The 21,151-nt window shown below is 35.4% G+C and overlaps 1 protein-coding gene across 1 annotated transcript in view; it reads left to right on the top strand.

Moving 5' to 3' along the window:
• LOC123537340 (uncharacterized) overlaps positions 1-20,668 on the top strand; it is a 37,707-nt gene extending 17,039 nt beyond the window's left edge. Inside the window, exons 3-5 of the mRNA XM_045321022.2 lie at positions 3,232-3,334; positions 15,386-15,523; positions 18,437-20,668. Coding sequence (XP_045176957.1) covers positions 3,286-3,334; positions 15,386-15,523; positions 18,437-18,666 — 417 coding nt within the window. The 5' untranslated portion in view covers positions 3,232-3,285 and the 3' untranslated portion in view covers positions 18,667-20,668. The remainder of the gene's footprint in view (positions 1-3,231; positions 3,335-15,385; positions 15,524-18,436) is intronic.
• Positions 20,669-21,151: the final 483 nt, after the last annotated feature.

The following is a 21,151-nucleotide window of genomic DNA, read 5'->3' as shown; positions in this document are numbered from 1 at the left end:
ATTTTATGATTATGGTTTAAGGTTATGCATTGTTGTATATTACATATTTTCTAACAGCATTTTCAAACGCATACATTATTTGATTACAATATAGTGTATTCCAATATTATTACCTTTTTCCACGAGTTCGCTTTGTTGTGCTTCTGCCTGTCAAAATGTACTCAAACCAAAATGTACCCATGTTTTCTCAATCCCTGGTGAATTATTTCTAATGTAAAAGGGCTGTACATTATATTTTAAGGTTTTTATTAGTTAATCGAGCGCCAAAAGAAGACAAATATATTTCTTCGCTCTTCGCTCGCTCCTGATATTCTCAAAAACAAAAACAAATATTTAAATTATTTTTTCGCTCGCCGCCTCAATTTTTTTCAGAAAAAAATCCGATGAACAACTTTTCAATTTGGTGTGGCCTAATGTAATTGTGTCGATATTACTTTTGTTCTTACTTTATTTTACGATTCCTATCATATTTTGGTGTATTGACGCCATTTCCTTGAATTGTTCTTTGAATGAGCGGACACTTGCCTGTCATGGAGATTTTGGTCGCCATTTTTAGAACGGTTTACTGACATGTACGTAGAAGTATGTTGAATAGTAGAGAATTTCTTTCAATGAATGAACAATAAATCATGATAAATATGTGTTAAGTTTACAGAAGAAATAAAAAAGATATATATGATCAGACAGAGAACTCGAATCCACAACCCTGAGATTGGTAACTGAACGCTTTGTCCGCACAGCTATATCTGCACATACGACATGATGTTTTTATTGGATTTTCAATAGTTATATCGTTACTTAGGTTCGGACTCCGAAAATTAATTTACGGAAACATACGGAATATTCATAAGTGCCAGCTTGAACTTCTTCATTGTTTAACTGACAGACAAATCGAGCCATGTTAGAATTTATGATTTCCAATGGTTTTAACCAAATTATACATATTTTACATTTAAACGTCACATGTTGCGTCACGATTTCTGTCTTGAAAATTGTCAAATAATTCTATGAAGTTTCCAGATTTCTTTACATTTTACTATTGTAGCGCGAATATGTTTATGTTAGAGTAGCTATTTTGACCGGTTTTAACTTTTCTTAAATAACTCACCGTTTCAGTTTTACTTGTTTCATAGGAAAATAAATCGGGCTCTGCTAGAATGCTTCTTAACATTACAATCTGATATATTATCCCAAGTTGACATGAACTCTAACTGAAATTGGCATTTAGGGAAGAATAAAGTAGAAAATATTATGGTAAATTAGCGGAATGCACCGTCTTTTGTGGTCTGAATCAAAGCTTGTGTAAAACCTATTAATCATTAAGAGAAATGTCAATGTTCAGGAAAATGAGTTCTTTACACTTTAAATGCATTAAGCAATATCTTATGCAATACATGAAAAGAAGCAATATCGGTTTGTTATGTGTTTGGATCAATTGATTTATCTACAATGTAGATTTTTTAAACAGTAAATTTTCACAATTTCAGAGTATATTAAGAAAATACATAAAATGAAAAGACATGTACGTATGCTTTATATTTTACTATACAGACTTGAAACAAATTAGAGCTCATGCGAGTTTTCATAAAAGGAGTATATCGAAAATTCACAGTTTTGATGACATTTTTGCGAAGAGAATTTTTTTTCACAATGTATAGAGTGTAATGAAACTTCTCAAGATTTCAAGATTTTATTGATAACACTCAGTTTGTACACTTATACAAATACATGAGCAATATTATATATAAATAATCTATTCTAACATAGTCATCAATGATACATGGTATAGAATAATAAGAGGAGAACAAGATATTAAATATACTAAACTATCTGGATTTTTTTTTTTAAAACTGTAATATATCTCCGATTCGCACTTAAAATCATGCCTTATTGATATGTAAATGAGACAGATTTGAATGACAGTGCCAGCAGTTTACAGCCATTGATCTTTTAGTAGATGTCACTGATTGGTTTAATTTTCTGTCGCGTGCTCTCCAGTTTTTATCGTTGGAAAATATCTTAATTGTTGTCATTTTGTATATAAAGTGAGTGTGATATATGTATGACTGTTTCGTGACGAAATTGCCCATTATAGGGGACAGTATAAAGTGTGCAGCATTCATTTAATATAAAAGTACATAGTGTGTTATTTGTGGATTTAATGATGAAGCAGATTTTGGACATAAACTGAGTTAATTCTATGAAACTGAAAAATCGGGGCTTTAAATAGGTTCAACTGAAAGTATAAAAAACTTAAAAATACTCTTTCAGTTGAGAAAGGTACGTTTCAGAGAAAGATTTACTCATAGTTGTTTTATATGAAATCTGTAACAGTCCATGAGAGAACTAGTATGAGGACGTAACGTTTGCATTATAATAGCTTAAATTACAGGACAAACTGTTGCGTTTATGCAGACGGTAGATAGAAGCTTATTGTAATTTAGTTATCCAAGACAAAGCAAATTCTATCATCTTTTACAAATAATTTTTATTTGTGTTATAACGACAACCGAAATTCAAAAACATCCCCTGTACAATGAAAATTCTGAGACTTGTAATTAAAGGCTAGTGAGAAGACCAAACATACACGATTTCGTTATTTTTCAATAACATTCAGTCATATGATAACAATATAGTAATATTGTTACGGTCACTTACTCATAGCTTGTAAGTTTAAAACCAATCTCTGGCAACTGCGTCAAGAAGTCGACTCTTCGGCACAATGGTTAGAGCATTGACCTTCCACCCGTGCGACATACACTTGGAATTTTTCATCATAAAATTATATTCTCGTATAGGATATGGACTTTATCTAGTGCCTAAAATGGCACTTTCTATGCCAAAATGGCATACACATCATCATAAATGAGCATTGGCCTTCCACCCGTGCGACCCGGGTTCGAATCCTGCCTCAGGCACTTGAGATTTTTCATCTTCAGTTTCTGTTACGCTCTTATGTCCTAAAGTATAAACAATTTGTCGCGTGCATGGTATGCAATAGACACACCATCCACGACGATGTCATACCACTTTCATGATACTTTTGATGTCATGCGTTCCATCATTTCCTTTAAAGTGTTGTTACTCTTTACTTCAATTTTCAAATTTGTAAGTTAAAGCATTGTTCTTCATATATATATTACTATCTTAACTTGAGTTTAGGTCACATACAGGTTTTATCATGGAACAGTTCATATATATTGTTACATTCTATTTATTTCCCAATTGCAGGAATCGGTTACATTTTATGTAAAAGAACAAAGATATGACTGAAGAATTCAGAAGATGGCAAGGTGGACCTTGACGTGGATAATCATGCTGTTTCAAGGTTTCGGTAACTGTCTTACTATTCTTATATTTGCTTTAAAGATGTTCATCCATAGAGAACAATGGCAACATGGGCTATGCTTTGTGCCACACCAATCTTGAAATGTTTAAAATATACCAAACAAAATACATAAACTTTCAGTCTAATAGACAACCATACTTACAACCAAAACTCAATAATGACACCTGAAGTTAACTATTTGGTCTTGAATGTATGTATGATACACTGTATCATGAAATGGAAACAGTTGTTTTGGTGTGAAAACATGTGTTCAAATGCGCAAAAATAATCTCTGTGACCTTGACCTTGAAACTAGAGTGGCTCAGGAACGATTATCCGTTTACAGGGTATGCATGTCGTCCTGATCAGTAATTACAGAACCTTGGTCACTGTGATTGGCCGGTATAAAATCATTTTGTGTTCTAATCTAATAGTTCTAAGTTTTAATACATGAAATATTATCAGGATACATCTTGATAATCACAAAATACCGATATCCGTATTACGTAAGCAGAGTAGATTAATCTAAATTAGAATTAACGGACAGAACAGAACTGACATGGCTTCGTAAACCGCCATAGCTAATTGTTGTTTCCTAAAACAATGAATACAAATTTCTAGAATAAAATGCTTTCAGGTGATTGTTCGGATTTAGATTGCCCTGTACTCAAAGGTATATCATTCCAAAGTCTCGGATATACGGGACTAAACCTTCTGTCTTTTATTAAATAGAACCAAATATCAGTCATCTGTAGAATCCGAAGACCTCATGCCTGTTCTGTTCGAACAATATTGAGACGAAAGCTAAGATAGACTTACTGGTGCATTTCCAATATAGCAGCTGTACATGAAAGGAAGCAATTTAAATCTGATCCTGGCTTTGATAGATAATCAAATTAGGTCGTGAAGGGCTTGGTTATAACTGTCGAATTTCCTACGGTTTAAAACAAAGCTCTTAAAGTTGTTTTAAACCAGAACTATGTTCCATTGTCACACGACAAATAGATGAACTAGGTGAATTCCTGACATATTGTTATGGCTCTACAAAACAGAACAGAAGACAGACTTTGATACGTGTTAAGATTTTTATGTATACACAAAATTAATGTTCTCCAAATTGCCATTATAGTTACGGATCAAAAATCTCTGTTTTGTCTTTAATTGCAAGTATCATGCACCTGTCTTTTACTTCTAAAGTTTAAAATATGCATCAAAATAACAGACATTCATTATCTGCGAGACATTCACAATACTCATAATCTGCGAGACATTCATTATCTGCGAGACATTTATGGTATTAACGAAAATGAAATGAAATACGACAGGTAAAATATTTAATTCGGTTAAATTGACCATAATTACACGTATAATGCTCTTAATGAGGCGAAAGCTCTTCAGATTGTAAATCTGCTGTCATAAATTTCCAGTTCAATTGGAAAACACTTTAAGATGTCGTCATAAAAAGGAAAAGATAAATTTGCATCGGTACTAAAATTGCATTACACTTTGAAATAACGCTATCATATCGTAATTTACTACATTGATGTAATGATTAAATGATGTTCCCTCTTTGATAATGCTTTTCAAAAAGAAACCCGACACACTCATAAATACTAAAATAAAATGATACATGTTACAACAAAAACAAAGGAACAAGACAAGACGATAGAGGACTCTGACTGCGTCTGTTAACGACGGGTCATGGAGTATTAAACACACGCACGCATGCACGCACATTTAGTACCAGCTTGAGCCGAAATCTATTATACACATATTTTTTACCATACTTGATCAAAAAAGTTCAAAACGATGAAACGAAACTGTTCATCAGACAACATATCTTGCAAATGAATGAAGAATTACCAGCAAGACAAGTTTAGTTTAAGTGTTCTCAAGTACATATGTATATGAAATGTGAATATCTCTTGTAAAAGTCTACTCCATCGTCTATTTACAAATACAATATTGCCATTCATCTTGAATTTTAGTATGAAACACAGTTCTCTTCAAATTATTGATCATCTGTAACCAAAAAGAAATAAATGTCTTACATTTAGCCATTGTATTCGGAAAACAACAGATTGTCCATTGCCACTAAAGCTGAGCAAAGAGACGAGTTCAGAATCAAAATGTTTACCAATCAAATGGTCAAGCAAACTTTTCTCGTTTGTTTTCAAGACCTATATTACTTGGCGTGTTTCGTGTCGAGAATGCAGGTTGATGTAAAACCTCGCTTCATATTTTCAAAAAGTCTCTTGCTGTTTGCTTGTTACGAACAATTCTAAAAAAAATGAATACAAAATTCTAACCTGAAATTCTATAACTGTTTTCATTAGCGTGCGGACTTACATTTACTGCATGTTACACACGACCGTAAAAGATCAAGAAAATAGATATCTGCATGGCGTCCATTAAATTCTAGTCAACAATTCTTCAAAGAACTCCTAAATCAGGCAGTTATTCGCCTCAGCTGTTGTAATTAATTGTTGAATATAATGAGACGTAGGAAATCAATGTTTCTGTCGGAGTTTGAAATCTTTTTATCTTTAAAGAAGAATTTTTTTTTGATATTCAGTGTTTTTATTGAAAACAATGAGACAATCCAACTATGGCAAAATGGCAGGGAAGGTTGTCAAATATTGTATTTCATTTTACAGATTATTTTATTTTTTTCTTAGTGATGAAACGCTTGTACAGAACGTTTTTTTACAAAGTTAGGTTTAGTATTGGAATATTAATTATTTAAACTGTTTTATCAAGGTAACAATTTAAAACTACTGATTGACTGCTTGCTCAAACAAGTGTATGATCATTACCATTTTAGAACAAACATAGATAATTTATAATCACTGGTCCCATGCTGCTGCAAATAGTTTTACATTAAAGGAGTTAGATAACGTTTATGGTCATAACTATAACAGTAAGTTAAACTTATTGCTTATCAAATTCCAGGATAGTTCAGATCTTTTTCTTTAAGCCTTTTCTGTATGTTCCTTTGAAACATTTTAGCGCTGTACACCACTCTGTTTCTCTATATTTTGTCATATTTTAGGTTGCCTATGTATATTTGCATACTGGTTTGGAACGTGGTCGACTGGACTTTTGTCCTTTCTAAAATGTCTTTCTTTTAAGCGCAGCAGACATATCACGTCTTATTTATGCAGATAGAGCACTATTGAAAAGCTATGGACAAAATGATTCATAAAATAGAAGTGGAGTTTCAGTAAATAATGGCGTTTTAGAGCATTTATTTGTTTTTATTGTTCTTCTGTTTTTAGGCATTATTTTGTATGACCATAATTTCTACAATTTGTCTTGAATCACAAGACTTACGACGATAGAAGTTTGTATTATTTTATTGCATTACATCAATATTTGCAAAGAGAACTTTAGACATTTAAAGGCAAAACTTTTTTACCTAGCGTGGGTAGTCGAAGGAATTGATAGTATTATCAGTAGAGCCTGTAGCAGGGTCATGTTTGCGTAATAAGTTTACATTCTAGTTTGATAATCTCGAAACAGTGCCAATTAAAGTAAATCTCTAAACACCTTCGGAATAATATTTAATGTGACTAAACATGCACGTGATACAAGCACATTAGCTAAAAGGTAAACATACATGTAGACTAGTGTCCACAAACCTTTAATAGTTGTATTATGGCAAAATTCACTAGAAAAACCATAGTGTGTGTGCGCGTGTGAGTGTTCGGATATAGTGTCTTTTTCAAAAATTTTTCTGTCATAAGACGACGGTGTCTACTTATAGCACTGCCTCACTGGAATATCGTGACGTAGACACATTGCACGAGACCTTACCCTGCCTCACTGGAATATCGTGACGTAGACACATTGCATGACACCTTACCCTGCCTCACTGGAATATCGTGACGTAGACACATTGCATGATACCTTACCCTGCCTCACTGCTCATCAAACTGTCTTCTCTCTTTACCTACATTGTATCATAGCTCGGTGTTTTTTCTTAACAAATTTGGTGCAGGTAAATCGTATACACCGAGTACAGTGTGCGGTAACTAAAAGTGTGCAGGTATTTAATACCCGCACGCTAGTTACCGCACTGCTGGGTAGGAAAGTATGCCAGCATGTCTGGAACAGTACACAGCGAAGTGTATCTTATTGATTTTCTGCTCTCGCATTGGTTTATTTTACCTGGGCTTTACACATTTGTAAAGCAAGGATTTTAAGTACTCACTGAACTGCTGTATATGGCAATGTGGAACGCCTGCAACTACCATATATGGATGGCTATGATACAAAACAGAAAGAACATTAAAACTCTTGGGTAAACGATTTATACTCGGGGGCTACGCCCCCTCGTACAAATCGTTTACCCTCGAGTTTCAATGCTCTTTCTATTACATAGACCAAGTAAATTCGCCAAACGCCCAAAACGAGGCTCGAACCAACAAGGGCAAGTGGTTCAAAATCAGCGACCTCAACCACTCGGTCCAGAGGCCCCTACGCAGGACGTACTTAAATATAATGTCATGGCTAAAGTTGAAGCATTATAGGCTTTTGTTCGTATCCAATCATCATAATTAAAATCAGTTTGATATAACGTTTCCCATATTTTCACCCCATTGTTTCGTTTGGAAGTATGCGATTTTAACCACTTAATCAAGGCTTTTCATGCCTTTTACCTTCCTGTTAAATTGAGTCAGGTCATGATCAAATTTCAAACGTAAAAATGTACATTTTCGCGTCTATGTAATACTTTTTTTGTCAGGACAATATCATTGAAACTTCTGTGTCATGATATTTGGCATAATTTTGTGGTGTATTATTTCGCTCTAGTGCACTTAGTATATCATTTGCATATTCAACCCTCGGATCTGTGTCACCGAAGTTTTATCTTTGACCTGTTTGCATGTTAAAGCACCGAATTAATCCTACACTATAACTACAAGTTCATCTACGTCGTGCCGTTGGACAAGACCACAATATTTGTACCCCACGCACAACGAAGTTGTAAGGGGGGTGGAGTGTATACTGGTTTTAGGTTGTCTGTCTGTCCGTTTGTCTGTCCATCCGTAGACACAATTTTGTGCGCACCAACTCTCCTCATCCCCTTGACACAATTTAATGAAACTTCACAAAAGTTATCATCAACAACAGTAGTTGTGCATGGTGCATATTTGGTTCTTTCATAGAAAACAAATTTGCAGAGTTACGGGACTTTGCTTTTTTGTTACTATACTATATACATATAGTCAGCATATGCAATCTTGTGCGCACCTAGTCTCCCGAACCATTGCACACAATTTAATTAAACTTCACACAAGTGATCAGTACCAACCCTATATGTGCATGGTGTATGTTACGTTCTTTTAGATAAATATATTGCAGAGTTATGGGACTTGATTTTTTGTTGCTATGCTATATACATAAAGTCTGCATATGCAATCTTGTGCGTGCCTAATCTCCCGAACCATTGCACACAATTGAATGAAACTTCACACAAGTGATCAGTACCAACCTTACTTGTGCATGGTGCATGTTAGGTTCTTTCGGAAAAAATATTCTGCAGAGTTATGGGTATTCTTTCTTTTTGGTTACTATATACATACAGTCCACATAATCATGCAATCTTGTGTGCGCCTACTGTGTCAGTGTGTGCGGGGGTACATTCATCATCTTCAGTGATAACTCTAGTTTTATATGTTATAGTTGAAAGGACTAGGGAAGAAGTGACCTTCTCCCTGAAGCTGCATAGCAGCCTGTATAATTTAGACCTTTGACTAACATATATGGGCGGGGGGTGGAGGGGGGCATGATATGGTTATTTCTATGTTGAGGTCTGTTGATGCTGTTGTCATTTGTTGTGTAAGAAGCGTTTTTGTCAGATTGAAAGGCATAAACAAGTTTCACATGATCTTAAAGCTAGTAATACGGGCATAACATGCAAGAAGTGGCATTTTGTTTTTGTGACAACATTTCATATTCCTTAGATAGAAGACCGAGAAAGGAATATACCCTATATGTGACCTTGTCCAAGGATGTAGGCATAACTAATCTTGCCTTGCAAGTTGTCGTGTAATGTTAAGTATTTATGTCATTTTGAAATCCTTAATAGATTTCAAGAGTTATAAGGGATCCTATAAACTTTTGAAGTCCAAGTGCGACAATGACCTTACACCTAAGGAAGAACATTATAATGTCGCGATGAACGTTTATGCCTTGAGTTATTTGCATGGTTCGAACACGAAGTCTCGGACGGACGGACGGACGAACCAAGGACAGACGGACTATGTGATTCTTTATATGTTACTACTTGGGGCATAAGAATTTTAACCAGCAAAGGCATTTATAAAATACAAAAAAAAAGAGCATTAGCCGATATGTACGCTGCTACTGTATGAATGTGTTATGAAGCACATTTAATGTTTTTATTAGGTTTCTTTCGCTTCACTACCGAAAAAGTTTTTATCACATTTATATATAAAATGCAGCAAAGGTCCATTAAACTACGTTGGCTTCTAATCAAAGTATTTTCTGATTGTCAGGAAAAAATAAATTAAAGAATACGTTTTCCTATGATCTCTTTACTGCAAATATAGAAAAATATCATTTTAACACAATGTAGCAAAGTATTTATATGTTATTTTATTTTAATAACTGTTGCTGTACAGGGTGATTCTATCTACCTTTGTGTAACGGGCTAAGTTGTGTTTGAAAAGAAATCAATTGAAGAAGTACGGGTGATAAATAACGTAGTAATGGCTTTTATTCAAGTATTCCATTTAATTGCTCTTGGTCGTGCTTTATTGTCCCATAGTGTGTGTTTTGGAAATTATTTTGTGCGCGTATATTTAATAGAACTGAATGCAAGTACTTACAGTGCTAGGATCAGTTGGGAGTATATTATTTTTCTAGCTGTTGAGAAATTGAAGTTTCATTAGATTTTTCCAAATCATTTAGACATGACAAAGTCTGTGATTGGTTTGGATAATGTTTATTGTTATGTCAGTTGATCTGTTCACGTTATTGTACAATTTCAGTCAAAGTATTACTGAAAAATCAACTTGCCGTAAAATTTATCATATTGAAATGACACACGAATGCTTTCAAAGCTGTAAAACGGAAAATGTCTGTTATTTCCAAATTGAAACATATTGTCAAACTCTTCTGCATAGTCGCATTTTTGTTAAAAATAGAAAAAGGCACATATTTTGGTGTCGAAAATTCAGCATTCATAGTCTTTGTTCATTTGTGATATAATGTAAAACTCTGATATGATGACGTTTCATCACTAAATTTCATTTCCTTTATACGTTAACAGGTGATCAAACATCAATCTCGTATCTGTTAGCCTGCAAATGTCTGAGATGCTCTTGAGTGTCTCCCATCTAACTAAGAGGCCAGCATTGTTTTTTTCCCAGGAAAAACGGCTTCGCGTGTATTGGTGCTATACACCAGGCATGTTAAAAAACCAGACTGTCTATTTGCAAAGAGCTAGGCTAAAGGCTAAGTTAGCCGGACAGGTCTGTATCTATAAAAGGTTTCTCTCTATCAGTTCTGGGGGCTTTGTCTCGTTCTGTCCCTCTGGTCAGATTTCTCTGTGTCTGTACTAGTAGAGGATAAATTTCGCGCCCTATGTGGCTGCGTTTGCTACATTTAAAGCGCCTTTGAACGTGTTTGTCATGTAAAGGGCGCTATATAAATCTGGTATAATGATAATCATAATAATAATTCTATACTAAAGTCCGAAAATCTTTGTAATTATTTTGAAAGTTTACAACAACAACAACAACAACAACAACAGCAACACTTAGTTTTTAGATAACAGTAGTAACATGACTTACTTATTTTTCCAAGTGAAATCGAGTTAAGATCGGTATTGTGCTTTTTGGCAGACCAAGATAATGTAAAGATCGTTTCAGATTACATTTAAATGAAATGCATAATTTTATAATGTTTGACGTCAGTGACTCAGAAATAGCTCATATAATAACCAATCTCTTCTGTAATAAAACAGTCTATTCCGAACTTGACTCCTTTCTCATAAGCGTGTTTCGCTACAACCATTGATTTCCATGTAGAATATTTGAACCTTATCTCAAATTGATAGGCTGAAATATTTCAGCTTATTATCTAAATTGTGTATTTCATAACTATAGAAGGTCTGCTGTTAAAGTTATATTTGTCAATTTTTCGTACCGTGCACTTTAACTTTGTGTACTGGAAACCTTTATAGAACATATTGACACAGTTTCAACCAAAGTTATAGCAAGCTGTAAATGTTCAGTTAATTGACGGTAAACAAAACAATAACGCATTTTTCATAATTAATCTTATTGCATACAGCACGCCTTTTTATATTTTCGAAAATATTCACGCGACTTTGTGTTTACTTTATTGCCAATTTATATTGTAGATGGAATTTTTAAAGAGCTATTCAAGTGTTTGGCATTTTATAAATCAAATGTAATAAAACCTAATTTTACTTTAGAAATTCGTGTCAAATATAATGACAGTGAATGATGCATTTGCAACGGAATCCTATTGAAGCTTTCAGTCAGTACATTATGACATTTCTGAAAATTCTTACAGAAATGTCGTTCATTGTAAAGTTACTGATTTCATAACATTTATAAAAAAAAAACTCAAATTCTGATAAGTGCTAAGATGCATATTCCAGTAATAACATTAAATATACAGCCAGGATAAAACGAGTTTCCCTTTTAAAAGCTGAAATAGTTTCTTTCCCACTCCATAAATATTAAGATATCCTTTCCGTAGCCGTAGCATACTAAAACGTATTAGCATCTGACGGCTCTTTCACGCTTCCGTAGAACCAACATTTGTTACACGAGATTCATTTTGAAAATATTTCTGAAATGTCTAGGTCTGCAGCTCTCAAATACGGAAATATCCGACATCCAAGGCATATACTGACAACATCAAAAATGACATATTGAACGATTTGACGAAGTTTCATAAATATCCATATACCCTTGCCTCCGTTACAGACCACTGTGGGATTTGTGTTTTTTCCGAATGGAATTTTTTATTTCGTAGATGAAGTGCTGACATCTTGTGCTAAATCCCAGGTATTTTCAAATCGTAAGAAAGTGCTGAAAACTGACGCGCATACATTTACGACTCGGGGGTTTTGTCTATATTACTTTGGGTAATGGGTATTGTAGCTGTACCATAATCAATTTTAGCCCATATGTTTTTTTTTCTATGAGCCTCTTTTATAATGTATATAGCTTAGTTTCGCATTCATAGTGGTGGCCCGGTGGTTTGGTGGTAACAAGCATGACTGTCGGTCAAGAAGTTCGGGGTTCGAATCTTGGTCCAAGAACTGGAAATTTCCGAATTGCTCTCGAGTATTTCCCTATGAGAGGCCAGTACTGGTTCTTCCCAAGTATAATGGCTTCGTGTGTATCGGTACTACACAACGGGCACGTTAAATAACCAGACCAGACAGGCCTGTATCTAATGGATGTCTTTCTCTATTTCTGTTCAGGGGGCTTTCACTCGTCCACCAGGTCAGATCGCTGTGTATATTTACTTGCAGCGGATAGAGTAAAACTATTTAGCTATATACAGTTACATGTGGTAACTCGTTGCTGCACATAGTGTATAATATATGATCTGGATAAGTCCAACTGCATAATAAAAGCCGGGTTTTTTTTCCTAAATTGGAGCAAGTTCAGGTTCGCAAATAGTGTTCAGTTTCGTCCGGCGGACTGTTTAGTTTTACGACGTTTCGACGGCCTATCAGTCATTTAATAATAAAAAATGATGGAGTCGTCGTAAACGGTAGTTATTTTTAAGGGTTTACATATTTTCTTACCTGCATCCAGCCAACTACAAAATCAAACCATTAACCGAGTTAAATTTTCACGCTACTAATTAATTTCTTAACTAAATGCAAATTTTAATGATACCGCATGCATGAATATGTTTGATATAAACCAAATTGAATTCTGTAATCATTTCTTAATGAAAGATCATAAGTTTGATAGACAGATTATGATTCTAATGCGTGTCAAAATAATTGGTAAACTATAGACTCGTAGATGAAATTTCCCGAAAGGCACAAATTTGCATTCAAACAAATATCACTTGTTCGTGTCATGCGGGTTTTGGAAATAAAATTGTATCGATATGAGTCAGGTTCTTTCGAAAATATCGTCCGGTGTTCGGGATTCAGAAGTTCCGGTTTTTCCGGACCGAGAAAATTGTCCGTTTTTCTGTTTTTGGAAGGTCCAGTATTCAGATGTTTTACTGTTTAGTAATGCTGACCGTTCTAATGCGGTACTCAATTGTGTTCCTTTATGTTTTGATTTGTCCTAGTTATTGTTTACTTTGTCTTTACATGTTTATGTAATTAGTCCCCTACTGGTTGAAAACCAGTTTCGTGGACTATAGGAATGCGCTTTTCCGTCCGTCCGTCATTCCGTCCGTCCGTCCTTCCGTCCGTCCGCAATTTCGTGTTCGGTCCATAACTCTGTCATCCATGAAGGGATTTTAATAGTACTTGGCACAAATGATCCCCATGATGAGACGACATGTCGTGCGCAAAACCCGGACACCTAGCTTATTTGAGGTCAAAGGTCAACAGGGCTTTTTTCCTGTCCGGTCCATAACTCTGCCATCCATGAAGGGATTTTAATATTACTTGGCACAAATATACCTCATAATAAGGCGATGTGTCTTGCAGACCCCTAGCTCAAAGGTCAAGGTCACACTTGGCAGTCAAATGTTAACATGGCATGAACAGGGTCTGTTTCGTGTCCGGTCCATAACTCTGCCATCCATGAAGGTATTTTAATATTACTTGGCACAAATATTTCCCATGATGAGACGACGTGTCATGCGCAAAACCCGGATCCGAAGTTCAAAGGTCAAGGTCACAGTTGTAGGTCAAAGGTCAATATGTTTTTTTTCCTGTCTGGTCCAGAACTCTGTCATCCATCAAGGGATTTTAATATTACTTTGCATAAGTGTTCCCCCTGATAAGACGACGTGTCATGCGCAAAACCCAGAACCCTAGCTTAAAGATCAAGGTCACACTTGGAGATCAAAGGTCAATGGGACATTTTTCCTTCCCGGTGTATAATTTTGTCATGCAAAACAGGATTTGAATATTACCTGGCACAAATGTTCACCACCATGAGACGGAGCATCACGCGCGCAAGAACCTGATCCCTAGGTGGAAGGTCAAGGTCACACATAGACGCCAAAGGTCAGATACAAGAATGACTTTGTCTGGAACACTTCTTCTTCATGCATAGAGGGATTTTGATGTAACTTGGCATAAATGTTCACTACCATGAGACGGATTGCTGTGCGCAAGAACTAGGTCCCTAGGTCTAAGGTCAAAATCACACTTAGAGGTCAAATGCCAAATTCAAGAATGACTTTGTCCGGAGCATTTCTTCTCTATGCATGGAGGGATTTTGAATTTAACTTCGCACTAATGTTCACCACGATGAGGCACTATTGTTTTTTTAGAATTATGTCCCTTTGTTTTACTAAAAATAGCTTATATTGTAACTTACTTATTACAGGCCGTAGGGAAAAAATCGAGACCAGTTTTCTGTGGTACAACCGTTGATGCATGTTACATCCAATTTGTAGGTGTATTTTGACCTATCTCTACCTGGTAAAGAGTTTTGTGTGGACTTGTATAGAATTTTTTTTTACTATAAATAACTTATATGATACCTTTTTGATAATCGGCCAAAAAAATATGAAAACAACTATAGGATTTTATATATACAAATTTTAATTCAAGTGTTTTGTTTATAACATATTGTATATAGTACAATATTGTTTATACATTATTGACAGAAATCAGTTCATTATGTTATACTGCAGTAGAGAAAATTAGGTGCCTTCCAGTAGGGGACTTTGTATTGCATGGCAATACTTCATTCACTTGTTTGCATAACATATACACATTAATTATACGTTCTTAGTCCTTGATTTTAGCATACATTTAATTCTTCTGTACGTCAAACCTAAAATATGAAAAAGCACAAAGCATCCTATGTTATATTTGGATGTATATTTTACTTTCAGGCGAGTGTCTAAAGTGTTTTCAGTGTGACAATTTCATGAATCCGGCGTGTGGTGTCAACTTTAAATCATACCAGTATCCGCCAGAAGACTGCCCGGGATCTCAGTACAAGTGTGGCCTTCAAAGGCAGCATCCGAAAGGTCAGTATCTGTCAGACAATTGTCTGGGATCTCATTACGTGTGTATTCTCCACGGGGAACATCCGAAAGGTCAGTATTTGCCAGAGAATTTTCCGGGATCTTAATACAAGTGTGGCCTTCACAGTCAACGTCCTAAAGGGCACTATCCGCCAGAAAATTGCCTGTGATCTCAATACAAGTGTGACCTCCAAAGGTAACATCGTAAAAGGTCAGTTTCCGCCAGAAAATTGTAGGTCAGTTTCCGCCAGAAAATTGTCCAGGATCTCAATACAGGTATGGCCTTAAAAGACGTAAGGCAAAGGTCAGTTTCCGCCAGAATATAGACCGAGATCTCAATACAAAGATGGCATTTAAGAAGGTCAGTATCCACCCGAAAATCGTCCGTTATCTCAGTACAAGGTTGGTCTTCACAGTCAACACCCAAAAGGTCAGTATCCTCTAGAATATTGTCCAGAATCTCAATGCAGTTATGGTCTTCAAAGTTATCATGCCAAAGAACAGTTTCCGGCAGACAATTGACCGGGATCGCAAAACAGAAGTGGTATTCAAAGGTAACATCTTGAAGCTCAAAAATGGCCTTCCAAAGCAACGTCATAAAAGGTCAGTTTCCGCCGGAAAATTATCCAAGATCTCAATATAAGTGTGACTTTCAAAGGCAACATCGTAAAGGTCACTATCAGCCAAACAAATTGTCGGATCTCAATACAGATATGGCCTTTAAAGCTCCATGCAAAGGTCAATTTCCGACAGAATATAGATCGGGGTCCCAACGCAAAGGTGCCATTCAGAGGAAAAGTTCCAAAAGGTCACTATCCTCCAGAAAATTGTCCGGGATCCCAACACAGGTTTTGTCTTTACAGACAACATCGAAGAGGTCACTGTTCACCAGAAAACTGCTCGTGATCTCAATACAAATGAGCCTTACAAAGGCAACATCGGAAATGGTCAGAGTCAGGGTGAAATTTTTAAGATCTCAATGTAGGAATAGCCTTCAAAGTTATCATGCCAAAAGTCAGTTAGTTCCAGCAGAAAATTGACCGGGATCTCAATATAAGTGTGGCCTTTAAAGGCAACACCGTAAAGCATCAATATTCATCGGCAAATCTATCCACCCGAAAATTGTCTGCGATTTCAATAAAAGTGTGGCCTTAAAAGGCAACATACCAATGTTCAGTATCCCAAAAGTCCCATCCGTCAAATTATTGCCAAGGATTCCAATACAATTGTGACTTTCAAAGGCAACACACCTAAAGTAAATAATCCGGGATCTTAATACAAGTGTGGCATCCCATAGATCAGTTTCCGCCAGAAAATAGCCCGGGATCTCAAGACAAAATTGACCTCCAAAGGCAACACCCTGAAGGTTTGCTCTTTTTCATGTTGATGAAAACCAGTATGAATATCTTTACAGGTAAATGCATACAATTGAACACAACAATGTACAGTGTGCATATTCATTGTAGTGCAATTAGTAAGATGCTCGAAGAATATTATTTGTATGTATATTTTCTTGACAAAATATTCAATATTCATTTAATAAGTTAGATGATATAAAGTTGGAGCCAAGCATTATGATGGTTGGTTGGTTGGTTGGATTTAACGTCGCACCGGCACATGATAGGTCATATGGCGACTTTCCAGCTTTTTTAATGGTGGAGGAAGACCCCAGGTGCCCCTCCGTGCATTATTTCATCACGAGCGGGCACCCGGGTAGAACCACCGACCTTCCGTAAGCCAGCTGGATGGCTTCCTCACATGAAGAATTCAACGCCCCGAGTGAGGCTCGAACCCACATCGATGAGGGGCAAGTGATTTGAAGTCAGCGACCTTAACCACTCGGCCACGGAGGCCCCCCAAGCATTATGACGCTCATTCGTCAGCGGAAGACTGGAAGAAGAAGTAGCTCTCTTTTATTCATATAGAAACATTTTACATTTCCATGCAAACACATTTATTCGACAAAGTGTGACAGTAGATCTCTTCTCGTTCAGCGCGACATTTATGTTGGGTCAGTTTACTGTTGATATTTTTATCTTGAACTTCGGTGTTTCTGCTACTCTCGCTTAAATAATTTGGGTACTGTGTACTCATCCTTAGTCTTTTGGCAGTTTCTGTGATATGCTCCATAACTTCAGATATCCCCTCTTAAATTCCAGTTTTTCAGTTCTGCCAAATGTATTTTCGTTTGGTTTTAAGTTTTTGAACTATTTTGAAACCACACGCCATGCACTCTGTGTAACATGAAAGGTTTCATGCACACCGCCTTATGAATAAATCAGCATTTGTCTCTGTACTGCTCAATCCGAGACTACGGGGCGTGCACGTTAGCTTGCATTTCCACTACTCTCCACGAACAGGCTCAGTCAAACTGATTTTGCAACGTTTCTATTTATGTTGTGTTGAGCGATCTGTGGTTTTCCAATTTTTCTTGTTTGATCAAGTGGTCGATTGTATATGGACTAAACCGCAGGCGGCTTTTATTGTAATATAGATATCCATTTCTGCTGTTTTATATATGCATTTAGTTATATATTTTCATGCGCTCCTGTTTGTTTCATTAAAGCTTAAATTAGGAAAAGTAAGTTGATAGTCAACCTCCCAAGTGCGATCCACTGGTTATTATGGATCAAAAGAAAAATAAGTAAAATCTTTCTACGGCGTCTCCCCTTACAAAACTTTTTTTGTCAAATAAATGAACTTGTTTATAATGTTAGCAATCCAAAGTGTGGAAATGCATTAAAATTACCTATTTGGCATATATTTTTGTATAAGATTCATTCTCTGTAATTAAGTTTGTTTTATCATAATAAATCTATGTATATGACATATCTTATTTTAATACTGTGCTTGGAATGTCTGGTTTTAGCTAATTAATGTATGTGTCTAACATCTAGTATGTTTTGTTCTCTTCAGGAGATTATATTGGTATTATTAGAGCGTGTTATCCGTTAGGATCTTTAGGACTAGAGGACGAGAGTGACAGTTGTCAGGAAGTTCAGCATGAACTACATAATACAACATTCTTATTTTGTTTGTGCAGTGAAGACTACTGTAACATTGCTTCGAGAACATCACCATCTAGTGTCATACTGCACGTGATAGTTATAGCAATATCATTTGGCGTAGTGACACTCGGACGATAGTCACGTGCCTAGTTCAGAGAATTGTAATTAATGTATGAATGTTTATGTATGTTTACACACGGGATTATATATGCACAGTGAATAAACTCCAAGATATCCCAACATCAACATTATTTAATGGTGTATTATGTGATTTTACTATAGTGTCAACTTGTAGGCTGGACGAAATTCTTTGAAATATAAATAATGAAATTACAACCATAAAGTGTATAGAGTAACACTATGACGATACTCGCCTTTTTCTAAAAACTTTGTGGCCATACTATGTACATCCGCATATGTATTTATTATTTTCAAAAGAAATAGGAGCCGGTACATTTTAAAACACATGAACGAATTTCATTTTTATGAGCATAAAGATTAAAATGAAACGTCGTTGTTCTGTCATATTTGGTAAGTTAAATTATTGTTAGATGTATGGTAATATTTTGTGAAACAATTTCCACAAAAAAACGGTATTAGTTCATTTTTTTTTCAGATGTATAGCATAAATATAATTTTGCGATGACATTACTAGATTTTGTATGCAATAATACAATCTATAAGAGTATCCAGTACATATCCGCAAGTTTCTTTTGCGTATCTTGTTGCTTTTGTTTAATAAGCGTGTTACTTTGTAAATTTTATTTAGTAAAAAAGTAGATAATTAGTCGAGAATTACTAGATAATTCATGTATTTCATAGAACACGACGGTCATTTGGAAATTTATCGGCAAGGCATTAAGAATGTATCATCTGAAAATTGTTGTTTTAATCAATAAGCGTTGTTGGGGTGGAGCACCTATTTCTGCTCGATATCATACAGCTCACTATAAGTATCCTCGTTGGAAAAAGAGATTCATTGTAATACAAATAGTCGTATCAGTACTTGTTTCTAACGTGTTTTGTCATTTGTTCTTTATATTCGAAATTGTATCCTTTAAACAGGTGTAATATTTACGGTTGGCGTCTGAGTTTCTGATTTATGAGCCCATTAATATCCAGTGCATGGCTCAAACTGTTGGAAGACAATGAAGGTAAATGGAAATGAAAAACATTAACTAAAGTAGTCATCAGACACCCAAATCTTATATTTTCCTTTATCTAATCGTAGACGACAGTATGTAAGAATTGGTTGAGATCTGCTGTTTCAACATATTTTCAAAACCGAACTTCTATAACAACTTCAATTCCTTTGTATTTTATTTCATATTTCTTAAATAGAGAATAACAGGCTACTGTCTCTTGGTATCAGTGTTATTAGGTCGAGGTTCAAATACCTAGTTGAGATTAAATAATCTGTCTAGAAAAAAGCCATGCAAAGCAAAAACTGGACTAATAAAATTCAATCTGAAAGGAAGCTGATGTAAAAACTAGTCCGTCAATATGTGGGAGCTTCATTTTGATATCAGGTCATTGACCTTGACCTGATATCAAAAATAATATCGGGCAAGTGATATCAGGCACTTTGCATGGTAGTTGTATGATAAATTCTTGTATGTATGTATGTATGTATGTATGTCTGTCAATGACGCTAAAATAGTCAAAACCACTTTACTTATTATAACATTCTAGAATTAAATGCACTTTTATAGCCTTTTAGAGCATTGCATTGTGAGTACGAAGAAAAGTCAATTAAATCGGTTGTATGTCTTGTCTACTCAGTTCAATATTAATTCAAGTGAAATATCACGTTTGTAACGAATAACTGTATTCCATTTGATGCAATATTTCAAACATTATTGGTAATGTGTTTTTGACGCCGAAACAGAATACACAAAAGTAGAAACGACAACAACATTTAGCGTTATTTATAGGAATAGTGTCTGCAATTCACAATGTCAATTGTGTCCTCAGTGATATAAGCTTGTAACATTATGAATTGCATTTCACACTAATACCATTTTCAAGGAGCGATACGTCGGCAATGCGAAAATGTCAAATGTGAAAACATTGTTGAAACAACACAGAAATGATATCTTAATTATTATATACTGATTACATTAAAGAAATGACAAAATAATTTAAAAGTTTAAGTTTGTATCATCGGTTTTGTTTCCAGAAGTTGCATTTGAATTACAAAAATGTATGTACATGTTCTATACAATCTGACTAAAGTACATCATCTTCTAAACGAAGATCTGAGGATGACCCACTCATATTAATCTTTCTGTATATTTGGATTTCCGAAATTGCTATTTTTATTTGAACCAGTCAGACAACTCGTTTCAAGAAGCATTTGGCTGAACCATCAAAATAGCGTTGAATGTCAAAGGGTGAGAAAAACGTGCAGTCAGTCCGGGGCTCGAATCCGAGACCTCTCGCTTACAGGGCGAGTGCTCTACCGACTGAGCTAACCGGCTGTCTGATACCTTACGTGACCAAGTTCGTACCGTCTCAAAACACGAGGGCGTAGTCGCGAAGTGGTCGTCAAAGAATTGTAAATATGGAAAACCCAGGCTAAATATAGATTTTTTAAACTTCTACTTTCACTTAAAAAATGTTG

The sequence above is a fragment of the Mercenaria mercenaria genome, chromosome 17, assembly GCF_021730395.1.
Source record: "Mercenaria mercenaria strain notata chromosome 17, MADL_Memer_1, whole genome shotgun sequence".
Lineage (NCBI taxonomy): Eukaryota > Metazoa > Mollusca > Bivalvia > Venerida > Veneridae > Mercenaria > Mercenaria mercenaria.
This window is presented reverse-complemented; position numbering and strand designations above follow the sequence as displayed.